Genomic DNA, 24891 nt, shown 5'->3' with positions numbered 1-24891 from the left:
AGCTAAACAGGTGAGTTAAGAAGGTCCACTACTGAACTTGCTTTGGGCTTTAAGCAAAGTATTCACTGTTCACTTGGAAGTGCATGTCTTAAGAGCCACAGCATGTAAGTGTTCTTAGTGGGGCTTAACATGTATGGACTCAAGAGAGTATGTCATTACTCTCAGCAGCTTCTGCTCTTTTGGGGGGCCAGCTGGGCTAACTACAGACATGGCTTGTTTGGCAGGGTGCTTTATATGCTAGCCCAGGGATCAGCAAACGTTTTCAGCAAGGGGCTGGTCCACTGTCCCTCAGACCTTGTGGGGGGCCAAACTCTATTTTGGAGGGGGGGGGGAAATATGAACAAATTTCTGTGCCCCACAAATAACCCAGAGATGCATTTCAAATAAAAGGACACATTCTACTCATGTAAAAACAGATTCCTGGACTGCCCACGAGCCGGATTTAGAAGGCGATTGGGCCGGATCCAACCCCCGGGCCTTAGTTGTGCTAGCCTATCAGTCTCCACCTTCTTGGTATAGCTGAGGTTGTGGATTCTCCTTCCTTGGCCATCCATTTGCCATGGATGCTTTGAGCTGAGATTCCAGCATTGCAGGGAGGTTGGACTAAATGATCCTTCCAGCAACTCCAGGTAGATAGCCAGTTCCAAGCTCAGTGGTTATGTTGCTGTGTCCAACAGCAGGCCACGTTCAGATAGTTTTATCAGTCCTGCATTGTACATGTAGACCAATCATCTGAGACAGCTTCTCACTGTGATCCCAGAATCTCATGGAGTGGTCAAATGGGTTGTATAGTGTGAGAAAAGTTCAGCATTTGTAAAGAAAAGGGAGCAGGAGCGAACTCGAATAAGCACAAGCTTCATTAATACAGAATACCAACACACCATTCCAGCAAGGACTTGTTTATTGAGCAGACATTTTAGAATTCCATAAGTTTCACTTTTGAAGCTTTAAGAAATACACCAATTCGTGTAATTTAAAAGCTGTCTGACAAAAGAGCACCCCGGCGTGTTCTTCCATTTTCTATCCAGCTGTTAAGGTACCTAAATGTGTAGAAAAATAGTGAATACATTATAAAACCAGCGTGGTTTCATTCCCTTCTAACCACCCCATAGTTAATATTGGAGGTGTACTTCCTCCAATTGCAGTGATTAAAGAAGTGTGTATCTGAAGAAGTGTGCACACGAAAGCTCATACCAAGAACTAACTTAGTTGGTCTTTAAGGTGCTACTGGAAGGAATTTTTTTTGTTTTGACTATGGCAGACCAACACGGCTACCTATCTGTAACAGTGATTAAAGAGTTCATCCCAAACGAACATTTTATGCAAAGGCCCATTTGAGGCCAAAATTCAACCAATGCCACCTCCAAATTGCCCTGCAAAGCCTAAAGTGGATTCAAGCACATATCTCCTCTGGGATAGACCACAGAGTACATATAAAGTACCCTTGACATCCTGCAAAGGATTTCCATATTAGGTCATTGCGTTAAGAGCCATTTGTTCAACAGCATACAGCCCTCTTTGAAGTGACCTTGCAACAAGCAGTTCAAACAGCACCTATAATATTTACCTTTAGCACCAGACAGAGCTTATTTGCCTAAATTGCAGATTCCGTTTCAGGCTTGTAGATTTTCTAGAAGCACTGGAAAACAAACGTTGGCACAAGATTAGGATTAAGTAGCTCTAGGAAACCCAACTTTGAATTGCAGCAGTGGTTCAAACTATTGGCCACATGCTCCTAGCTTTTTCCAGATGTTTCCAACAGATTTGATGCTACCATAGCAACAATAAAAATCTGGAGGACTTTACTTTATGGTCACGTCCACAGCATACCAGAAATGATATTTCCTAGCAGCCTTGGTAGAGACCAGGTAATGCACCCAAAGAGTTTTTAAAAATTGTGTTAAAAGTGTGGTATTGTGAAACGTATGGTTTCACAAGTGATGGAAGATGTTGAAGACTAAAAATAAGCATTACCTACAGTTCCCTATAGCCTTGTATACAGGCAACTCCCCATTTACACAGGAACTGCATTTTGGGTCATTGTGCATGTTAGCACTACCTGGATATTATATCCTTCATATAATATGAAGGAACAGGAGGTTGGTTACAAATACAATATATCAAATACTTAAGAGCAACATTACCTTTTCAAGCAGATTGTTTTTCCACATGCTTTCATCCAAGTCCATGCCTGCAGACAGACAGACATTTCTTAATGCTCAATTTCACACAGTGAGAGCTGCAGGTACCCAAGAATTTGCTGTCTTGCAGTTTTATCCCACTAACCTAACATACAGTTTAGTGGGTAAAGCGAAACCACAAGTTTTCTCTGTGAGGTATTTCCAACGATAGGAACCTACGGCAAGGTGGCATCGGGATAGACCTCAACATTAACGTTTAGTGTTTTATATTTTTAAATATCTGTTGGAAGCTGCCCAGAGTAGTTGGGGTGACCCATTCAGATGGACAGGGTACAAATAATACATTACTATTAGGCTGATAAGGTGTCAAATGTTTCTGTCCATTTATTTTTTTACACACACAAAGCAAATTATTTTCTTGCCAGGACTTTGCGTTTTAGTTAATGCATTGTTGAGATAAACAGCTTTAATCAAATAGCATGTGCATTCTGTTACCTTGATTCCAATGCTGCAATGCCAACTTGAGCTATACTGGAAAACCATAAAGTACCGTATTTTTTGCTCTGTAAGACTCACTTTTTCCCTCCTAAAAAGGGGAAATGTGTGTGCGTCTTATGGAGCGAATGCAGGCTGCGCAGCTATCACAGAAGCCAGAACAGCAAGAGGCATTGCTGCTTTCACTGCGCAGCGATTCCTCTTGCTGTCCTGGCTTCTGAGATTCAGAATTTTTTTTTCTTATTTTCCTCCTCCAAAAACTAGGTGCATCATATAGAGCAAAAAATATGGTACTTGTTATTTATATTCCCTCCTCCCCCAGGGTCAGGGGGCCACATGCCAGAACCAATGTGAATTTTACCTTTGTACTGTAGCCTCCTTTCTACATATTCCCTCCCTATCCTCCATCCAGGCAGGCAGGCAAGCAAGCACATCAAGAGTTCAAGGACACTCCAGCCAGCCAGAAACACTCAGGGGTGCACAAAGAAAGGGCTAGTGAGGTGTACAGTCTAGGAAGTCTTAAGGGCCAGACAAAGGCCTGCACTTCTTCCTGCCCTAGGCCTTATGTTAAGCTAAAATAAGGTCACATACCTCAACGTCCTTCTGTTCCAAACTAGAGGAGCTTCATGCCATTTGAATTTTCTACCTGAAAGAGCCAGCTGCCAGTTTGCAGCCACAAGAGAGCACATGTCAAGCAAAAGCTGTTTGGGTATCCCAATGACGCTTCAGCAGAATCTGCTTCCTGGAGATTCCTCATGCTATTCACCATACGGTTTGCAAATGAGGGCTTTGCCTTGCTTCCAGGCAAGAACTGAGACCCAGCTACACAGCAGTACATTCATTGGTCCCACTTGTCACCTGGCTTTCAAAGTTCCAGGAAGTCTCCTTTGCAAAGAATGCAACAGCCAGCAACCTACGTACTTAATTTGGACTGGCTGTTCCTATTGTTTGTTCAGAATGGCTGTTTATCATTCACTCTTTTCAGAGCAGTTGAACATATTGCCAATCATCATTAACAATACTTTACCATAGCTTCTGCTATGAAAAGTATGATCACTTTGACACAGATAGTGCCTTTAAAGTTCAGTCTCTTCCAAAGAGATGGAATGGAACATATCTGCATAATTCCCTTTATACAGTGAAGCAGGTTAGGCAAGCAGCAACTAATAATTAGAACATTATCCATCTGAAATATATCTTCACTAGCCATGTTTATGTTTCAGGCATAATAGTTTCTTACCAATTTAGGTGACAGGTGTTCATTATCTGGATTCCTTTAAAAAAGAGAGGGTTTTTTAAAAAATAAATCAGTATAGAACTTCATTTATGGGCCAATATATTGCCATGAAAGTTTTAACCCTTCAAGCATGTAAACAAGGTGGCTGTAAACAAGGTAGATCACCACCAATTAACTCTTCTAGTCAAAATATGAACCACAAGGTAAAGTTTCACCTGTAAGGAGCTGGTGAGTATACTGTCCTGCTTGGGACAAAATGACTTTCCCCCTCTGAATTCTGTGAACGTGGCCTGCTAATACTGGAATGGATTTTGTCACTAAAGCAAGCCTATTTACCTTCTATCTCCATTCAGCAGAAGTGGACAATCTTTCTGTGAATGGCTGTGTTTCTTCAGGAATTGTCACTCATCTGCTGTTAGTGGGCAGAGCCTAAAGCCAGAGCCAAACGGACAAAACCACCCCAGGTTTCTCTTTCTGACAACCCTTCTCTCTCACTTCCTCCACATCCAGCAACCTGCTGGGGAGGAGGAAGGCTATTTCCTGGCTTAACTGATTGCTTGAAGAGGGCCACATGAAAACAGGCCAAGCGCCAAGATTGTCCACCCACAATTTAGCAGAGATGTCAGAGTAAGCTTATTACAGGTCTCATTGTCACCAATGAAATTTGTCTTACAAGGATGGAAGCATAACCTGTGTTTTCTATAGCCTTGTTGCTTACTTCAGGCACAATGAAGTGCGCCTACATTTTGTATACCCAACAAGGCAGAGCACATTAAATTGGCAAATACCAACCCCCAGACCACTTCTTAGCATCACATTAATGAAAAACACATTACCTTTAGCACAAAGCTGTTGCTTTGATGGATAAGACATCACATCTCAATTGGACCATTTCATGATGGTTCAGGATACAAAACATTTTCCAGTGTTTTCCCATGCACTAAACGGTACAAAATTATACAGAATCAGAACCTAGCTTGTACATGAAATTATTATGTGATTGTAATCACATTTCTATGGGCAGATTTAGGAAAACCAAATCCATAATGCCACCCAAAATAGCTCCAAAGGCATGCAGATTCCTGCTTTCAGCCATCAGTCCAAAAGTATTTTGACAATGTATTCCAAAAGCAAAAAATTCCTTTTGTATGTGCTTATGGGAGAACTTTGAAGAACCACCCAGGGAACAAAGAATAAACTAGAATCAAATAACTGTGTACTTTATAAATCCTTCAAATAACAGATGTAATTTGTTTCAACAAAAATACCAGGTTTAGCAAGCACAGTAGCTTGAGAACCAACGATGCCATATGCTGAATTATTATTGCACTGCTTTTTGAACATGCCATCAGGAACAGACTGCTGGATGCAGATACCATACAGTGCACTTATCAATTTATTCCTCTACCCTCTGATATATTCCAAACTGGTACACAGCACAATGCAGAACATAAATGGATCTTAACATACCTCTTTTGCAAGCCGGGTTTTTTTCTAACCATCACTGTCTAGAACACTGAAAATAGTAATTGGGAATAGTCTTAGAAATTGATTTATTTCACAAACATTCTTATGAATATTCAAAATAGTGACCAAGCACTATTTGACAAGAATTACCACCCCACTGTATCCTCTAATTACCTGTGGCCTCTTTGAGATAAAGAGCTTTTATGGGATATCAGAAAAACTATCCTATGCAAAAAGTACAGTATTCCTGGGACTAACAAGTCATGTTCCTTCCTATTAGTAACACAGCCAATACAGATCAGCTGTGGGTTGCAAAAAAGGATTTATTCTTAGCACTTGACTCCATGGTTTTTTGTCTATGAGAGTAGGCAAAACCTGAAGCTGTGCTGATAAGCAAAGTGCTCAAGGTAGAAAAAACATTGCATAAATGTCTAAACTTATTGTTACCTACTCAAAATTTTCAGGTTGCTCTAGGTCATCACCAATTCAGACAAACATCCCAATTCCTTTTCAAACACACATTTCTCCAAGCACAAACCTACGATCAGCCAAACCAGCATCCCACCCCACCCCCTTTTCCAGTTGGGATGAAGGCCAAGTGAAAAGCAAGGTAGGTATTTTATGGTGAAACTGCTTCTGGAACGTATTGTGCCACACTAGATGTTGCTTCCAGTAGCCATTTCACAAGTTTACAGTTCATGTCAGCAGCAAGGTCCCATTCCCAGTGTCAAGAAAGCATGTGAACGAAGCTTTTAAAAAACACAGACCCACATAAATCTTAAAAATGTGGACATTTAACACTGAAATGGAACATAGTAAAGATGTTACCAAAGAACACACCAATGCCACAGGTGTCTCCTTCAGCAAATACAGGGCTCACATTTAAAATTTTGTGCCAAGGCATAATTTTTGGATGGTTCTTTAGATGTACCAACCATGGCTGGTGTATTTGTGCCAGTTAAGGAGTTTAGTGTTGTGCTTTCCTATAGCTCTTGCCACTCTTTTAAGGAAAAGACCGGTGAAGGAAAAAGAATACCTGGTGAAGCAGAACAAATCCAAGGCTAGCTGCAAACTATAGGAACCAGTGTGGGTGAAGTCATCTTCCTTGCTGACATGGACAAATGCTGCTTCCATATGTTCTCAGAGCCATTGCTTATCATGGCTATTAGTAGCTTCAGTGGCTGGTAGTGCTGGAGGAACACATGTCAAACATACACAAACACTTAGCTTTGGCTGCATTCTCTTCAACTGCCTCATAAATAGTTCGTTGTTTTATCTAGTGCCATCTGCATTGACTAGCAGTGGTTCTTCAGGCTTTCAGACTGAATTTAAGATCTTTGGCCTTAGCGTTACAGGAATCTTCAAATGCCTTTCGGATGCTGTGTGCTGATTTTATCAAATTTTGTTCAGGCAGCTTTTTCCCCTGAAGTTTTTACTAAAAGCATCTCCCCCACCCCCCGACACTGCCAGATGTACATGCACTCCAGTTGTGTGCTTAAGGCAACTCTCATTCTGCACTCAGTTCTGGTCAGTGTGTTAGGTTTTAGTTCATTTCTGAATCACTCAGCAGTTGAACTTAAAAACAGTCATCACATGAACTATTGTGCAGAATCTAGACTCACTTATGAATGCCACTTTATTGATTACTGAGTCAAGTCCTTGGTTAATATACACATGGTTTGAACACCAACATCCAACTGCCCTCTTTCTCCATTTAGACACCCCCCCCCCCAAAAAAAATCTGGTTCTTCTGTTCTATCTTGAATTGCTGCTGTCCCATCTCCTTAACATCTACACCTTATTGCAGCAAAGTCAAAGTACAGGGAAATGAAATATTCACATGTTCTCCCCCTGCCTAATTTTCCTCCTCCCTCCATTCCCTTGTCTGTTTAAGATTGTATGTTCCCGGGGGCAGGGCTCTGTCATACCTGTTCTTTGTGAAGTGCCACCTACATGTACATGGCAATATATTAATAAAATAATACTACTAATAAAATACCAGTAATAGTACAATCACACCAAAAATTTAGATCCTACTACCTCATGAGCGCTCATTTCAGGTGATAAAAAGATTGCTGGCACTGTTGGTACTACTCCAGAACAAGCGACTGGAGGTATATGGAATATGATAAACGCTGCTACACTGTGCTGAGATCTAGTAACTCATCAAGTCAAGCAATGTTCAGATATGAGCATGTGCAGCATATAAGCTGTGCATGCTTTGCATATCAAAAGGGGCTGATCAGGTAAGCACTTTGGGGATGGGAAGAGCTTATGAAGATCAGTACCCAGTTATCACATCTTGCTAGATTAGATGCCCAACTCCTGCTTTTAGGAAGGCTGCAGAGTTATGAGCTGAACGTGCAGAAAAACTGCCACGGGTTCACTTAGAAAGCCCCAAGGAAGCAACGCACACTAAGGTAATACAATAGTTTCATTGCCATTTTCAAGTAAGGAGATTTACACAGAAGCTATTTAGCTGTTAAATGGCTCAGGCCACAATCCCATGCACTCTCCTGAAGTCCTACTGGGTTCATAATAAAAAATACCCCAGCTCACAAAAGTTCCCTTTAAAAAAGAATGTTTGCTAACACTACAGAGTCCAATAAAGCTGGATTTTGCACCTAGTTAATGGGGCAACATATTTAACAATACACTGATGGAAGCCCCTAGAACTGCAATTTGCCAGCTCCCCATGACAGATTCCTTGCCCACCTTTTCAGCAAGGCAGCTAGCAACTGTAAAAGCTATCCATAACATCTGCAAGAAACAGATAGGTAGCCGTGTTGGTCTGCCATAGTCAAAACAAAAAAAATTCCTTCCAGTAGCACCTTAAAGACCAACTAAGTCAGTTCTTGGTATGAGCTTTCGTGTGCATGCACACTTCTTCAGATACTATCTGAAGAAGTGTGCATGCACACGAAAGCTCATACCAAGAACTGACTTAGTTGGTCTTTAAGGTGCTACTGGAAGGAATTTTTTTTGATCTGCAAGAAAAACCCTGTTGGAATCAAGTCAACAAGGGGATGAACAGTAGTGCTGCTGAAATACCTGCCTCAAAAGCCATTTGTTAAAGGGTCCCTTAGCTAAAGGAACGTATGACCACAGCTAATAGCCTGTCTAGAAGAACTCCACCACTACCCTCCTACTCTAGTGTAAAGCAGGAAAATCTAACAACTTGGGTGCATGCACTCTCCACCTTATTGCAGCAGCAAGAGCAGAACCTCCAACTTCCAATTGTAATTTAATTGAGCTATGGTTAGTGAGAACAAGCCCAAGTCTGAATCCATATTATTTTAACATTTTAATTTAAAGGTATCCACTACTGAAGCTTATTTGCTCATTTCCTTCCTTACTTTCTTTGCTATATTCTGTAAATAGGCCCACTTACTTTGACTTCCTCTTGCGTGTCTTCTTTGGAATTTCACTACTTAGTATGAAACAGCTGTTTTCCTATGGCAAAGAAACAGACAAGGTAAATGTAACACACAAACATGTGAATATAGAGATCAAACCAACCAAATATACAGAGGTTTTTCGTTACAAAGCTAATTCCCGACACACATAATTATAGAACCATACATCCTAGGTGCATGGGGTTTTATTCAATTGAGTCCTGTTCAGAGCAGGCCTCCTGAAATAAATTTGAGTTAGTTGTGTCCATTAACTTCAATGGGTCTACACTGAGTAGGACTAGTGTGGAGTACCCATCCATGGTTTTTTAATTATTATTAAAAAATGGCTACCATTGGAGCATGGCATAACAAAACGGCTGCCACATGCAAGAGCTGAAGACAACCATAAAATGGGGGAGGCACCTACATCACTCACCACAACTGGCTTACAAAAAGCTGCTCTCTGTACCTCTCTGTTCAGAAGACAGGAGGGAATGTCCAGTCCTTGTACCCTATTAAATGCGGGCATGCTTAAAGAGCATGTGCCCATCACAGGAAAGGCCAAGGGGGGAAAAAGTCCCAAAACATTTTTAAAGGGGAGACTTTTGAAACACTATACAAAGTATGGGTTCCAGCTCCCGCAGATGCTGTTGTCAGCTAAGCTACAGAAATAAGGCAGGTTGGGGAAAGGGTTTAATCACACAGCACCACCAAAGTCAACGATCAGGACGTCCTGATGAGCGGTATTGTTGCTGCATGCAAGAGTCAAGTACAGCCTTCAAAATGATTGGTCTGAAATCTCACTGAATTGTTCTCAAATTAAGTGGAATGAAAAATGCAGCTTTTGCGTTTTGCAGATCATCGCAACAAGTTAAGGCAGAGGTTTCCAACCTTTTTGAGTCCACGGCTCTCTTGACCAACTACTTTTGTTTCTGCGGCACCCCTGTGGGGTCCAGGAGCCCAGTTCTGTCACCCCTTGCCTGCAGAGCTCCCTTCCTTGTAGAGTGTTCCCTCAGCCTCCTCTCCCCTCTCCTTGGGAGTCCTCTGGTCAGCCACTGTCCCACCTGCCCCAAAGAGAGGTGCCTCCTCACACTGCCCCACAGGGGCCTAGGATTTGTCTGTCCATACCCAACAGCAAGGGCTGGCTGAGCTTCATAGCCTGCTTGATTGCTTACTCCAATGCTCCTTCAGCTCCTGGCATCCAGCACCCCAACCAGCCCCAAAGGCAGCATTCACCTGGGGAGCCTGTAGACAGGGCTGCTGCAACAGCTATGAAAGCCTTTGGGAGACAGAGACAGGGAGAGGAGGAAAGAGGGAAGGAGGCTAGTTGCCTGTGGAACCCCTGACAATTCAAGGCATCCCAGGGAGCAACAGTCCACTGGTTGAAAACCACCGAGTTAAAGCGATTGACTTAAGTCAGCAAAGACTTACCACTATCTTGGCAGCCATTTCTTCTTTATCTGCAGAACTCTCAGTTTGGTCATCTCCACTGAAATACAGCAATTGCCCAGTTATTTGTATATGAGAATAGGAGAAACATTGAATAATTCATATAGCGCTTTCTAGCTTTCAAAGTGCTTCCTGTGCATTTCCTAGTTATAATTCTTACAACTCCCCTATACAGAGTGCAAGGTGTCAGTATTATCCCCCCTACAGACTGTTACTGAAACCTTTTCATTTCAGGACTGCATCTTGTGGTAAGTCTGAACTTGGAAGGATTTTATTCCCGTCCACTGAGAAACTCAAGAATTAAGGTGTGTTCCTCTCAAATCTGCAGGAATGCATTCGTTAAATAGGAAGCACATTACAATATAGCAATCCTGATGTTTCTGAAAGTGTGCCACATGTCAGACACATTCCCAAGAGATTTATAGGTTTTTATCTGTTTCTCTCAAAGTTTAATTTCTGGGTGTGTCTATAGGAGTATACTTTCTATGGTATAATATAAGTGCTGTGAACAATCAGCTACTGATACAAGCAAGGGTTGAGGAAGATGGCTTAGCATGACATAGATCAGCAGATTCCCATTTTCAACTCTTCCCTTGCATTGAAGTTTCTACTGAGTGCAAAGATGTGACAGAGCTTTAGAAAGCGTAATTATACATACTTTGTCTCCACAATGGGAGAAAGAGGTCCATCCTCATCCACGTATTTGTACTTTCTTGACTCCAGACTTTCGTTTTCTAGATCGTCCACAGCATTCAACTGCGTCAAAGATTTTTCCATGAGCTTCTCCAATTTCAGCGTTTCAATGTATCTGAAGTATCCATTTAAAGCTGCTTGCTGGGGGAGAAGAAATTTGCTCTATGAACATAAACCAGGACAAAAGACTCTGAAAGCCCACAAATTTGATTATGCAGTGTACCAATGAGGCTGTCTTTCAACCGCAAAGCAGTTTTTCCCAATCAAGTTTGTTAGTCAGGAAGCAAATTATTGACACTATGCAGTACAAAAGACCAAAGCATTATTGTATACAGTTGCTTTCTCTAAATCAGTATTTCCCCAAGTTCCCAAACTTCATTTTCCAAATAAACGCAAACGCAGGTTACCTAAAAAAAGAAATCTACTGCAAAAAGCTAATTGCAGTGATTGAAAAATGCTGCTGACAAAAGTAGATCCAAACATCAATATACTGACAGCAGCGTACTAGGTTCATCCTTCTCATTAGGATTATTTTAAAGGTTGTTCATAATTTTTATTTCATTTCTGTGTATAATGTGAATGTTATTCTGGTTGAATTTAATAATTTTATAATGTCAAGCTTCAAGGTGTCTTATTTTATAACATGTTTCTTTACTATGTTACAAGAGGTAAATATACATACATAAAAGAATGCAAATTTGTCACTGAATCTTTCTGTGTGTTCACTTAAAGGTAAATTTCCAGGGGTGCGTGAAATATTTCCCCCCCCCCCAGAAAAGGGCACGGTAGGCCAAATAAGTTTGGGAACCTCTGCTCTAATTTAACTGCTACTTACCTCATACAGACACACCATTCTAAAGGGAATGCGTTTCACTCCGTACAGTCTCTCCACAAAAGGAAAATTAACCACTTTCTCAGTAAGTTTCTTTTTCCGTTTCTTTCCTGGGACTCTTGGCTGCTGTCTCCTCTCACATGTTTCTCGCTCCTTGCATTTTGCAGTTTTATTCTTTGCTACTTTCTTCTTCCTGGCGCTTGGCCTCCACTTTCTCCTCTTCAGATGCTGCTTCCTTCTGAAGTAGTCAAAGAGGGCTCTGAGGTCAAGTTTAGGTTTGGGCAACTTGGGCTTTAGAGAGCCATTCTGTGTTTTATTGCCAGATGGACTCTCAGGAGATTGACCAACAAGACTTGCTGGCAGCATACCTTTCATTTTGTTTGAGGGCTTCAGTGAATGCAAACCAGTTAATCCTGTTGAAACAATGAAAGAAAATGATTACTCTTTGATGGTATTTTAATCAATCTATTTAGACCAGAGCATACCAGTCTAATACAGAAAATCTTTAGCAGAGTGCATTTACAGCAGTGACCCCTCACCTCCAGAGCCCATGAGGTTGTGTTTCCTACAAGTGCTTAGGAAAGGTTGCAGCCTTCATATTCAATAAACCTACAGGGACAAGGTAGATTCTTCCTAAACTGTTTCTTGTAGTGTTTTAGTCTACTCCCATTTTTGTCAACTTTACATTCTACTGATCTTTTAATTATTTTATCGTTTTACTGACTGTTGCAGATCTTGTCACTATCAGTCATATTGCAGACCCACTGGGCAAAAAGGCAAGATTGGGGATATGGGTGTTATGGAGAAAGCCTTTCCAGCTAGGAAAATTTATCATGGGGTCTCACTAAAAGAAGAATGTAGGCATTGATATAAGTAGCAAAGCCATTACACAGATGGGGGGAGAATTGATTAAAGCTGAAGGACAGTGAACAGGTTTTATCTTTGTCAGGCTGTGTCTGAAATACAGAAACCATTTAATCAGACGCTAACCTTAATTACAATCTTCAGTGTAGGCCCCTTTTTGATATAAAAAGGATAAAAGAACCATGATTCAGAAATTTGGGTGCTCATCAGAACAAACTCCAATTGAGCATGCTGGCATCTGTATCAAGTCTGGGGAAGCATGGCCGCTGGTGGTCTTCAGCATTGCTCAACAATTGAGTTTTTGCCTTCAGCAATATTCAGCAAAAAATTCTGTCAGGTACGCACATCAACTATTTGCTAAATTATTAAGGCGACTTCAGACCCTTAAAGACATTTTAAAATCTAGACTTATTTATCTTTTGCTTCCAATTGATCGAGTTACCAAAGATGTGAAAAAGCCCAAGCATGTTACTGAAAAGGTGTCCGTAATGATACACATTTAGAAAATAAACTATCTCATCGCACATACATTTTACTAGTATAATCACAAAGGCTCTTATCAGCATGCTCTGATGAGGACAAAATAAATCCACCCTAAAATCCAGTGGGATTTTCACAAATCTGCATAGCATCCTCCATAAAATGATAGTAAAACATGTTCATTATCTGCATGTTTGGAATAGATCAATAGATCATTTTTAAGCTGCCTCAAGTGCACGTCAGGCACTTATACACAACAATATAGTACTTTTTAATCCTCCACATATTTACCAAGGCATGTTAAGAGGTAGGCCAGCTCAATCCAATGAGTTTGATTAAATCAGCCTGGTGCCGCAGCTAGGTCAGCCCTTTGCATTCAAAATGGTTTACCCCCATGATTTTGGGCCTGTTACTGATTTCTCCACCTAGCCCACCTCGCAGGATTGTTGTGAATATAAAATAATAATAATTTATCATTTATACCCCGTCAAGCTACTGTACGATCACCACTTTGCGCCCTTTAGGAGAAAAGTCAGGATTTAACAGTAAACACGGATCGCCTCCCAAACCCTTTTTATTTATGTACTAAAGCTATTCGCGAGCATTAACCCGCCCTCGGCTCCCCGGTCTACCAACCAGGACTAGCCCAGGCCCATCTCAACCGTTGAAGGCAACGGAAAAGCGGCCGGGGGGGGGGACCCAGGCCTTTCACCTTTTATAGTTCCCCCTCACCCCACAATATCCTACCCACATCCTACATTAGGCGCCCCTAAACGTTTTCCCAATAGGCCTATCTCCCCACAGGCCGCCAACTAAGCCGATGCCGAACGATTGCAGGAACCCACCTCCTCCATTTTGCTGGTTCAACAAGGCCGCGCAAGCGCCGCCGGGCCGCTTAAGTACTCTGTTTTTTCCCCCAGATCTCGCGAGAGTTAGGTTTCGGCGCCGATGGGAGGAAGGGACAGGATGCGCTGGAAGGAACAGCCTCGCGCCGCCATCTTGAGAGTGTCGACGGGCAGAAATGGGCGTGGCTGAGTGCGGCGCTCCAGCTGCGAGGTGATTGGACGAGGGGCAGGTGACGCTGCCCTAGGAAAGAGGCAGTCAGAAAAAGGAACTTGAGACGGGAGCAGGGAGTTGAAGTTTGCATTCCTGTAAGTTGAAGCAGCCATGGGGCGGGGTGTGTGTGTGTATGCCAAGAATTGTTTGCACGGGTTGGGGGGATGCATGCTGAAATGCAATGCATGTTTTGCTCAGAAGTAAGCTCATTGAGACTGCCTGAGCAATTGGGCGTGGGTTTGTAAGGCGAGGCTGCAAACCCAGGCTTTTTTCCTAACTATTGTTAGCATTGCTATTTTTTAAACTTCTTGCCCACCCGAGGTGCCTAGAGCGAGTTGCAGCCATGCAACATGGAGCTGGGCTTAAGCAACTTGTTAATTGTTAATGTGGACTAGATGTCCCTTAGGATCCCTTCCAACTCTACAACGTTGTGGTTGGCGTTGAAATCCCATTCTCCCTTTGTTGTTGTTGTTTAGTCGTTTAGTCGTGTCCGACTCTTCGTGATCCCATGGACCAGAGCACGCCAGGCACTCCTGTTTGACCGCAGTTTGGTCAAACTCATGCTGGTAGCTTCGAGAACACTGTCCAACCATCTCCTCCTCTGTCGTCCCCTTCTCCTTGTGCCCTCCATCTTTCCCAACATCAGGGCCTTTTCCAGGGAGTCTTCTCTTCTAATGAGGTGGCCAAAGTATTGGAGCCTCAGCTTCAGGATCTGTCCTTCCAGTGAGCACTCAGGGCTGATTTCCTTCAGAATGGATAGATTTGATCTTCTTGCAGTCCATGGGACTCTCAAGAGTCTCCTCCAGCACCAGAATTCAAAAGTATCAATTCTTTGGCGATCAGCCTTCTTTGTGGTCCAGCTCTCACTTCCATACATCACTACTGGGAAAACCATAGCTTTAACTATACGGACCTTTGAGCAAACTGTTGAAAATGAGGCTTATCTCTGTGTAGACCTATGCAGGTTTGCACTGAACTCAGAGGGACCAGGAGTTCTGAGCAAGCCTTAAGGTTGCACTGCCTGTTTCCTTGTTAATGGATAACTGCAACCTTCGTCCCAGAAACACACTGGGGAAACCACATAAGGCAGTCGTTGGGTGAGTGACTGGGGCATCCAGGTGAGGGTGTTGTCCCCTCCATCCCATGAACCACAACCCCTAGATTACATTAATTATGCTAATTTGTAGAATCTGAGACAAGACAAAATGTCTAGGTGCTATTCTCATTTTTGTGTGTCAGAAATTAGCCTACTGCCCCTATCCTTTCAGTGTGAGGCTAAGGCTGCAATCCTAATCCCATTTAACTGGAAGTAAATCCCATTGAATTTAATAGGATATGCGCCTGAGCAAAGCTGCAAATGGGAGAACATGATAGCGGTTTGTATAAATTAGTGGTTGGAAGAAAATGTTAATTTAGGAGCCAAATGCAAACCCAGCAATGGGTTGTTCTTTTATTTGGTGTATGATTAATGGAGTGGTGTCAGGCTGCTGAGTTTCGTAACCCTCTTAGTCAGAGACAATGGAAAGGGAACAAGATTTCAGAGAGCAGCTGGGAAAAATAGACATGTTGAAAGCTTGGGAAATGTGCAGCCTTGAAAATGGACTATTTGCACAGCTAGGTTTCTAGTTACTCAGGATGCAGCCTCACATAACATGAGCGATGCCTGTATCCCAAATAGTAACTGAAAAAGTATATTGTAAAAAGCCTGTGCAAACACGCACAGCTTGTATTTAATCACTAAACTTATGTGTTCATTAACAGACCTTGTAAGCTGTTCTGGGGTGTACTCTGATCTCTCCGCAGCTTAGCTGTTGATTTTGCTTCGTGAAATAAAAAGATGGCCAATGTTGAGATGTTTGCTTTTCATGTTCCTAGTCTGGAAGAACTTGTTGGAGGTGAGTAGATATGACTCTTTGATGTTACAGAAATGTTGTGACGTACGAAATGGGAGGGGAAACCTTTGGAGTCTCCAGTGGAAGCGAGTTCCATAGTTTAACAATGAGCTGCATGAAGTAGTAGTTTCTTTTCTCTGTTCTGCCTCTTCCAACATGCAGTTTCTTGGGATGTCCAAGAGTTCTAGGGAGGGAGAAAAACCTTTCTCTCTCCACTAGTCCCATATCTATGCCTAATGAGAAGAGGCAACAAATAACTAAGCTCTTTCTTGCACTACTATTGCACCACCCAGAAGGTGTTTGAATGTTGGGCGCACATTTTAATGCGATATCCTTGCCTTACTAAGTTGGTGCTTTTTGTTTCGTTTCATTGCAGAAAGCTTGTCCTAAGTATTTCTAAAGACAGCAGTAATAATGCACTCTTTACCTTCTTCTAGTTTTGCAAAATGGACTTAAAGAAAACTTTGCAGATGTTCAGGTTTCTGTAGTGGACTGCCCTGATCTGACTAAAGAACCCTTCACATTTCCTGTTAAAGGTAATTAGTGAAATATATGAAATACCTATTTCACAGAGGACTTCTGTTCAAGGTGACAGCCAGCCACGTTCTTTTCCAGGATACTCCATTGCGTTCCTCCTCTTCCCCTGCTCCCACTTTTGTCTCCTGAAAGGTAAAGGTAAGGTAAAGGTACCCCTGCCCTTATGGGCCAGTCGTGTCTGACTCTAGGGTTGTGCGCCCATCTCACTTAAGAGGCCGGGGGCCAGCGCTGTCCGAAGACACTTCCGGGTCACGTGGCCAGCGTGACGAAGCTGCTCTGGCAAGCCAGCACCAGCGCAGCACACAGAAACGCCGTTTACCTTCCCGCTATAATGCGGTACCTATTTATCTACTTGCACTTAAGTGTGCTTTCGAACTGCTAGGTGGGCAGGAGCTGGGACCGAAAGACGGGAGCTCACCCCGCCGCGGGGATTTGAACCACCGACCATACGATCGGCAAGTCCTAGGCACTGAAGTTTTACCCACAGCGCCACCAGCGTCCGTTTGTCTCCTTACCCTCCTCAAAAAGTTAATCCTCATTGTGTTGAGCATACCTAGTCCCCATCTTGGGTGTGGACAGGATTTATGTTGTGGGGATGGAACCTCGGTTAAGTATTTTTATTGTTTTACGTGATCTAGGGAGGGCAGCTGCCCCCCCCCAGCTATGTCCATGGTCCCCACTGGGATGTTTTTGAGTGTCCCCACTTTTCTTGGGGGGTGTTTCTTTTTTAAAAAGAAATCACTTCCAAAACCCTCCAGGATTCCTCTGAGTCTGCTGATACTTCCAGGGATAGGGAACCTCAACCCCACCCCAAAAAATTAAAAAATTACTGGTCTACAACTCCCTTAATTCCTGACATTGGGTGTTCATGCTAGGCCTGATAGGAGTTGTAGTGTAACAACACCTTGAAGACCACCAGCTCCCCACTGATCTACTTAATGACACTCACAGCCTGAAATGGGGGCGGTGGGGATGTTGATATAACATAGGCAGGTCCAATGCTGCAAACATGTCATAAGTTTGAGATTCCTTTGGTTATCATTGTCTCAAAGTTGGGAGAAGATGGAGCCCTTAATGGCTGTGCTTGAGGAAGAAAGCCTCTGCATTTTATACTAGTGATCTGTTTTCTCTACTAAACTACGTCCAGCAGTTGCCGGCCAAATAATAATAAAAGTAAATTTTATTTGTATCCCGCCCTCCCCGGCCAAAGCCGGGCTCAGAGCAGCTATCATCATATAAATAAGTCAATCTGTGTAATACAGTATACAATACGCAAATAAAATAACATTCAACATTCATTAAAATAATATAGAATATTATTATTATTATTATTATTATTATTATTATTATTATTATTATTATTATTACCCTGCCCTCCCCAGCCAAGGCCGGGCTCAGGGCGGCTAACAAGCAATAATAAAAACAAGTTGAATGAATACAACTTAAAAACAAGATTAAAATACAACAATTAAAATATTGAAAAATTAAAATATTAAAATGCAGCCTCATCACAGGAGGAGAAAGGAAAAAGAAAGAGGGGGAGGGAATCAAATTGGCTCCGAGCCAAAGGCCAGGCAGAACAACTCTGTCTTACAGGCCCTGCAGAAAGAAATCAGATCCTTCAGGGCCCTGGTCTCATGAGCAGAGCGTTCCACCAGGCTGGAGCCAGTGTTGAAAAGGCCCTGGCTCTGGCTGAAGCTAATCTAACTTCCTTAGGGCCCGGGACCAGTATTAAATATCAGCATTTCAAAATTAAACAGAAATCCACTCTTAACAGTTACAATAAGTAATTTCTAAACTCCAGTCAATAAAACACAGCAAACCACAGTGACAACTTAATACAGTACAAACTGAGAAGCAGAGACTGGAGAGTGGGACAAGGCAGATGGAAAGAGGCCTTGCCTGATGGAGTCTCTCCCTGAAAAGCAGAACATAGAGGCAGCAGCCTCCCCTCTTATTTGCCCCCCGCTGGCTAGCGCAGATCCATAATGGCGCTAAATTGCTGATAGGGAGCATATTGTCCCCAAGATGTTCTTGGACTCCCCACCATTGGCCCTCGCTTTCTGAAGAAACTAAACTCTTTTGGTCGCCTTACAGGTATTTGCGGCAAGCCTAGAATCGCCGACGTGGGCGGCGTTCCATACCTTTTGCCTCTTGTCCAAAAAGAGAAGGTGAGTTGTTACTAGTTGTGGCCACATAACAGATCTGCCTGCAAACATGGGATTGTATCTAATGCGAGTTGTACTCAAGATCCATTGAAATTGATGGATAATGACTAACTTAGGTCCATTAATTTCAGGGCATGGCATCCCAACAAAGCAGACTTCAGCTGTGTAATGGAACTTCCCCTCTCGCTGTCTGCTCCCCATGACCCCAGATCTGTTCTGGGGGTTCCCTGAACTCTCCAAAGCAGGGGTTGGCAAGGTTTACCTTGTCTGGGCCGGTTCACTCGCATGGAGATCGCTCCATGGGCTGGATCGCGTCTGCGCAGATGCAATTTCTGGCGTCGGTGTCTGTGCAGATGCAATTTTCGGCGCCACGGAAGCGAGTTCCTGCTCTGCGCTGTGCCGGTTTAGCACAGCGTGCAGGGACTCATGGAGCAGACGGCTTGGTTTGGGGGCAACTCAGGGGCCGTTTACATGACCCCCATGGGCCCCTTGTTGCCGACCCCTGCTCCAGAGCATATTTGGGGAGTGGGAGGGAACATGGAGAGAGGAGGCGGGGAGGGCAAGTTCCATTGGGAAGGAGAGATGCTTGTGCTGGTGGATTTACTTTGTTAGATATTACTTTGTTAGATATGTCCAAGTGGGCTTACTCTTGAGTGGGACTTAGCTCTCCCACTGAGCTTATGGCCCTTCTGTTATGCGCCTTCAAACCATGTCCCAGGCATAGATTATCCAACGGAGAACAGCAATTCTAGTGAAAAACCCAACACGCCTTTCTTGTTTAGGTTTATGACCTGAACACAATTGCAAAGGAAATGCAGCTACCGGGAGCTTTCTTTATCGGAGCCGGAGCGGCTTCGTCCCGAGTTGTCGGAGGCAACGCTGAGGTAGGTAAATATTAGCTCTTCACATGTATGCCAGACTCGTTCAAGAGAGCCAGTGTAATGATTGAGAGGGCTCATCTGGAGAGGTCTGGGTTCAAGCTCCTGCTCAGGTGACCTTGGGTCAAGGCCAGGCTGCATGTGACGTTAAAAACGTGCCTTCCTTTATTCCTTTAAACGAGCCGTATGTTGGCTGCTTAATAAAGGATAAACACATCTCTAAGCAACCTATGTGAAATTGTATAAAATACCTGTTTAAAATGCCTTTTAAACTGTTGAGAGACTCCTGCGGCAAAGCGGTACATAAATTGTTTAAATAAATAAAACCAACAAGCTTTAAAAGCAAATAGGCACAATTAAAGATCAAAATAGAGTAGGGTTGTCATATTTTTCAGATTTGCGCAAAGTTGACGTTTTTGAGCTATTTTTAAGGGAAATCAGCTAAAACAACACTGCTGACATGGGCTGCCATGAGTCTGGATTTTCCCTGAATAATTTTGCCGATTTCCGCCCAGACACTACTTCCAACTGCAGTATTCCATGTATGTCCAGGAAATTCCAGGCATATGGCAACCCTAAAATAGAGGGCACAAGGTAAGCTCCCAAGGGTCTTATCCCTTTGGGACTTGAGCCATGTAAGTTGGTACAGTATTTCAACTTAGAATGCTCAAAATCCAGTGTTTAAACACTAAATAATCTCGGTACATAGAGCTTCTTTCAGAAGAAAGGTTCCCTTCGTTAAGCGGACTCAAATCCTGGTTGCACCCTACTTAATTTCAGCGGAACCTAGGCTGAAATCCCTATACCTGCTTATCAGCAGGTCAGCCCCACCCATCCTGAACTTTACATGAATTATTTCTGATTAGACACATATAGGACTGCACGGTTCAGGACCTCCACCTTCCTCTGGATAGTACATTCTATATTTAAAGACACCTTAACCTGGAGTGTCAGTGGTGGTTCTTTTTATTGATCGCAATGCCCGGTAAACAGAGCACATCCATTCAGGAAAGTTAATTTTCTCTCTCTCTCTCTAGCTTATCCCTATCGTTCAAGCTAAAAACGAGAAAAAGCCAGCTGTCAATCGGAGTTACTTGGCCAAGATTAATCCGGAGGATGGTGGGTGCTTGCTGGAACAGTACAGCTCCAAATATAAGGATTGTGAATTTGGGCTGCTGGCCAATTTGTACGCCAGTGAAGGCCTTCCTGGCAAGGTATATGGTCTCATTGACTTTAACGCATACAGTCTTTGCATGTAGCTGAAGGTGGAGAGGACTTGCTAGTTGTCCCAGATCCAGTCCTCAACATCTCTAGGAAAGACCCTACCTGGAAGCCTGGTTTGTGGTGAATAGCCTCCATCATAAATTCATTGGAGTTGTGTTAAGGGAAACTGTTCTCTCTAAGGTTTCAGGCGAATGATAGCACTGCTCTGACCGAATTTCTGTGGGGAAGGCAGTGACAGCATTTGCTGTTTAGGAAAGAAGCTTTATGTAGCTACAAAGCCTTCTTACAATATTACTGAGAGCTATGCTGTATATTAAAATATGCTGTGTTGCTTTTTTTCAAAACAGGAATTGAAAGTTGCATAATCAAACATTTTCGTGCCAATTAGTGCCCATAATATAAACACAGCTTCTCTCCTTTTTATTAAGGTCATTGAAGTGAAAGCAAATCGAAGAACTGGGGAGCAGAATTTCATCTCCTGCATGAGGAAAGCCTTAGAAAAATATTACGGTGACAAGCCAGTTGGCATGGGAGGTACGTTCGTTATCCAGAAAGGAAAAGCAAAAATTCATATTATGGTAAGTAATAAGTAAGTAATGGTTCTCTTCCCTTGTTCTTTGAGAGTATACAACAGCGGTACAACTGCCGTGATAAACAAGGTCTAGGTTTCTGCATAGGAGGAAAAAATGCATGTAGAAAATATTCTGAATTGCAAACTTGTGTTTGCTGTATGCAATTTGAACTTACAGCCGCTTGGTAAGTGTCCCAGGCACCCAAACCAACCGCAGTTAAGGAAGGGTGCTGGAATTGCTTGTTGAATCAAGGTTTGAAAGCCAACAACAAACAATGGCTTCAGAATGTGGTTTGTTGGCAATAAACAAACCATAGTTACTATTCAGGATGGCCCTGTGTCCTACTTTATAGCCCCCTATTTTCAAAGAGCTGTAAGAAGATAGTCTTCTTTTTAAAATTGTCCTCTGTTTGAAGGACTGGCCAGTTTAAGTCTGGTTTAAAGTTTTAAAAAAACCCTGCAAGGAGTGGCTGGGGAAACCCAGACAGATGGGTGGGGTATAATAAATTATTATTAGTAGCAGTATTATTGAAAGACCAGGGGTCTTGAAGTGCCTCATCAACACTTTGCATCTAGAAAGAGAGGTAGGCTGGGTGGGCCCAGTCTTGCCCACTATGGTGAGATGTAGGATATTTTTCTGATGGACATTACCAGGCTGACCTTTGCTCCAACATTCCCCACTTTTCCTTTCCTCAAATATACAGTGGTACCTTGGATTAAGAACTTAATTCGTTCTGGAGGTCCGTTCTTAACCTGAAACTGTTCTTACCCTTATTATAATATATTATTATATATATATATATATATATATGGGGCCTCCTGCTGCCGCTGCCACGCAATTTCTGTTCTCATCCTGAAGCAAAGTTCTTAACCTGAGGTACTATTTCTGGGTTAGCAGAGTCTGTAACCTGAAGTGTATGTAACCCGAGGTACCACTGTAGTTGTGTTTTTCCTACAGCCCTCAGAATTTTCTGCCTGTCCTTTGAAAACGGACGAGGACGTGAACAACTGGCTCAAGTTTTATGAAATGAAGGCTCCACTAATTTGCCAACCCGTTTTGGTTTCCCATGATCCAGTAAGTCACTTTGTTGGCATACGGCGTGGGTTCTCTTGGGTGTGCTCTGCGGGGGGGGGGGGGGGGCAAGAAATGTTGGCTTGTCTAACCACGCAGACATTACTGGGAGTCACAACCAACCCCAGTGGGGAGCATTCCAGCATATTGCTTTCTGTCTGCAATCTGAATTGTTACAGCACAGCAACCGGGTAGTTCTTCGCCTTGTTTTCTGATTCTCTTTTCATCAATTCATTCTAAGGAAGCATATAACGGAGGGCTGGGCCTGCGACATGGCCTTGTCCCTGAGCTTGATTTTACTTCTCCCTGTGTTCCCCAGGGCTTTGATTTGCGCCTCGAGCACACGCACTGCTTCAGCCACCATGGCGAGGGAGGCCACTACCATGAAGACACGACCCCAGAGACCGTCGAGTACCTGGGGTATTTTGAACCCGCCGAATTTCTCTTCCGAATTGACAAGCCCAAAGAGACGCACATGGTTGGCCGGGATTGAAGTGAGACGGGGTCAGGTTGCAGCGGGAAGCCACCTCGGCCAAGGAACAGGAAGCCTGGCGAATTGGTAGAAATTTGCCTTTAACCGGAATGAAACGTCGGTCACAAGATGGACTCCAATAACCACAGGAAGATAGCACTTATTTTGCTTGTTCTCAAGGGGGGATGGCATGTAATTAATGGGTGATTGGAAATACAGCTGAATTTAATCTGATGACAAGGAACACCTGGAGTCAATTATTTAATTGCCGGAAGGGTTGTCTACCAGTTGTTTTCTCAACTTCCTTTCTTTCATTAATAACCATTTTTACAAACAGGCCACTGAGTGAAAGGTGAGGAGTTCGTCCCTGTTGCTTTTTTGTTGTTTAGTAAATCCAGCTGCCACATACACATATAACATATATATTTCCATTTTGTCCATGCCTGAAACACCCGAGAGGGTGGAGGGGAGAGAGATCGGGGGAAGGGTTGATTTCTGTAAGCCCTTTTCTCCTGTTTGGGAGCCTGCCTGCCTCCTGCCCTAAGCCGCTTCAGGAAAGAGAGGGTAATATCTTCTCTTGGAGCAAGCAGCACCTTCAAATGGAGCAGTCTGGGCCCGAGGCTGCCAGTTGCCAAACCTCCCTTGCTTTAACACCAACAAATTCAAAAATGCAAGGTTCCCTCATGATAGTCACACACCCTTGCAGCCGTATCCCTGAGTAACTCATCCCACACCTACAAATTTGCTGCTTAGAAATGATGTGACCATCCCCAAACAGGATTTGGATGCAGCAGAGAGAATACATGGGATGGACTGGTGTACACTCTCTCTCTATATATATATAATTATAATAATTTACTATTTATACCCCGCCCATCTGGCTGAGTTTCCCCAGCCACGTAGAAGAGCACGGCGAATTTCAATGATTCACACAGAGATCTGAAAAACATACTTTTTATTATTATTTGGGCAAGTCTCCAGTTTACAGCATAATCCTAACCGTCTACTTAAGCCCTATTGAATTCAGTGGGGTTTACTTCCTTGTACATGAGACTTGTGTTGCTGCGTTATCAAGAGAGCCAAAAGTTGGACTGTAGCACTGAATTTATTCTGTGTTTTCCTCCTGACTTTGGGTTGCAACAAAAACCACACGTCTCTTATTTACTCAACTGCCCATTTCACCCATGGGTGCTTCATTTGGGTGTGACTCTTTTTCTTAGCACATCTTGTCCCAGATGAAACATCTTAAAATTGCACTTGAATCTATTATTATTTTATCCGTTTTGTCTTCCAGGCAAGATAGGCAAACTTCTCCCCCCACCCCCATGCACATAAACTAAAAAGCTGGTTGGAAAGTGGCAGTTCTGAGTCATCTGCTGCACTCGGTTTCTTTAGACAATTTTCTCCTTGCAAGTAATAATAATAATAATAATAATAATAATAATTTATTTATACCCCGCCCTCCCCAGCCAAGGCCGGGCTCAGAGCGGCTTACAAGCAATAATAAAAAACAAGATGATTACAAACTTAAAAACAAAAATAAAACACAACAATTAAAATAATGGAACATTAAAATATTAAAATGTAGCCTCATCGCAGGAGGAGAAGGAAAAGAAGGGGGGGAAAGAGAGAGAGGGGGGGGAGGGAGGGAATCAAACTGGCTCCAAGCCAAAGGCCAGGCGGAACAACTCTGTCTTACAGGCCCTGCGGAAAGAAATCAGATCCTGCAGGGCCCTGGTCTCATGAGGCAGAGCGTTCCACCAGGCCGGAGCCAGAGTTGAAAAGGCCCTGGCTCTGGTCGAAGCCAATCTAACTTCCCTAGGGCCCGGGACCACTAGGGTGTTGTTATTTATGGACCTTGAGGCTCTCCGTGGGGCATACCAGGAGAGGCGGTCCCGGAGGTACGAGGGTCCTAGGCCGTGAAGGGCTTTAAAGGTCAAAAGCAGCACCTTAAATCTGACCCTGTAC

General features: G+C 43.2%; 2 protein-coding genes and 1 long non-coding RNA gene across 7 annotated transcripts; 1 reads left to right on the top strand and 2 right to left on the bottom strand.

Moving 5' to 3' along the window:
- Nucleotides 1-883: 883 nt before the first annotated feature.
- On the bottom strand, nt 884-14025 carry TAF1D (TATA-box binding protein associated factor, RNA polymerase I subunit D). 4 transcript variants are annotated; one of them, XM_083737433.1, is made up of 14 exons: nt 13899-14025; nt 11713-12122; nt 10843-11018; nt 10167-10224; nt 8732-8793; nt 6377-6530; nt 5344-5389; nt 4385-4813; nt 4074-4341; nt 3877-4018; nt 2931-3295; nt 2145-2702; nt 1568-1639; nt 884-1040 (listed from the first exon to the last, which is right to left on the bottom strand). In XM_083737433.1, exons 2-6 carry the CDS (start codon nt 12082-12084, stop codon nt 6515-6517), a joined length of 684 nt encoding a protein of 227 aa, XP_083593559.1. In that variant the 5' UTR covers nt 12085-12122; nt 13899-14025; the 3' UTR covers nt 884-1040; nt 1568-1639; nt 2145-2702; nt 2931-3295; nt 3877-4018; nt 4074-4341; nt 4385-4813; nt 5344-5389; nt 6377-6514. The 4 variants fall into 4 exon arrangements, with proteins under 4 accessions (XP_083593559.1, XP_083593556.1, XP_083593558.1 ...); XM_083737430.1 differs by lacking the exon at nt 4074-4341 and having other exon boundaries at nt 3877-3910; nt 4710-4813; XM_083737432.1 differs by lacking the exon at nt 4074-4341 and having other exon boundaries at nt 2145-2191; nt 3228-3295; nt 3877-3910; nt 4710-4813.
- Nucleotides 6537-8104, bottom strand: LOC310843904. Its single transcript, XR_014563764.1, has 3 exons — nt 7728-8104; nt 7138-7680; nt 6537-6952 (listed from the first exon to the last, which is right to left on the bottom strand). It is a non-coding gene; the product is annotated as an uncharacterized lncRNA (long non-coding RNA).
- Nucleotides 14026-14127: 102 nt separating the features above from the next.
- On the top strand, nt 14128-23157 carry LOC310843648 (ester hydrolase C11orf54 homolog). Of its 2 annotated transcripts, XM_083737283.1 has the most exons (9): nt 14128-14204; nt 15913-16004; nt 16439-16537; nt 18636-18709; nt 19489-19590; nt 20622-20798; nt 21237-21386; nt 22338-22454; nt 22771-23157. In XM_083737283.1, the coding sequence occupies exons 2-9, from the start codon at nt 15947-15949 to the stop codon at nt 22942-22944; spliced, it is 951 nt and encodes a 316-aa protein (XP_083593409.1). In that variant the 5' UTR covers nt 14128-14204; nt 15913-15946; the 3' UTR covers nt 22945-23157. The 2 variants fall into 2 exon arrangements, with proteins under 2 accessions (XP_083593409.1, XP_083593408.1); XM_083737282.1 differs by lacking the exon at nt 14128-14204 and having other exon boundaries at nt 15797-16004.
- Nucleotides 23158-24891: the final 1734 nt, after the last annotated feature.

This window comes from Podarcis gaigeae (assembly GCF_964106915.1).
Source record: "Podarcis gaigeae genome assembly, chromosome: 4".
NCBI classification, from domain to species: domain Eukaryota; kingdom Metazoa; phylum Chordata; class Lepidosauria; order Squamata; family Lacertidae; genus Podarcis; species Podarcis gaigeae.
This window is presented reverse-complemented; position numbering and strand designations above follow the sequence as displayed.

What these genes read in the sequence shown, in the direction of transcription:
- TAF1D (XM_083737433.1), bottom strand. Translation starts at nt 12,084, where the DNA reads ATGAAAGGTATGCTGCCAGCAAGTCTTGTTGGTCAATCTCCTGAGAGT. An exon ending in GAATGGTGTGTCTGTATGAG is followed by an intron (nt 11,019 to 11,712) that starts GTAAGTAGCAGT and finishes CTTCTCCCCCAG; the next exon opens with CAAGCAGCTTTAAATGGATA. An exon ending in AAATGGCTGCCAAGATAGTG is followed by an intron (nt 8,794 to 10,166) that starts GTAAGTCTTTGC and finishes TCTTTGCCATAG; the next exon opens with GAAAACAGCTGTTTCATACT.
- LOC310843648 (XM_083737283.1), top strand. Translation starts at nt 15,947, where the DNA reads ATGGCCAATGTTGAGATGTTTGCTTTTCATGTTCCTAGTCTGGAAGAA. An exon ending in CTTCACATTTCCTGTTAAAG is followed by an intron (nt 16,538 to 18,635) that starts GTAATTAGTGAA and finishes GTCGCCTTACAG; the next exon opens with GTATTTGCGGCAAGCCTAGA. An exon ending in TTGTCGGAGGCAACGCTGAG is followed by an intron (nt 19,591 to 20,621) that starts GTAGGTAAATAT and finishes CTCTCTCTCTAG; the next exon opens with CTTATCCCTATCGTTCAAGC.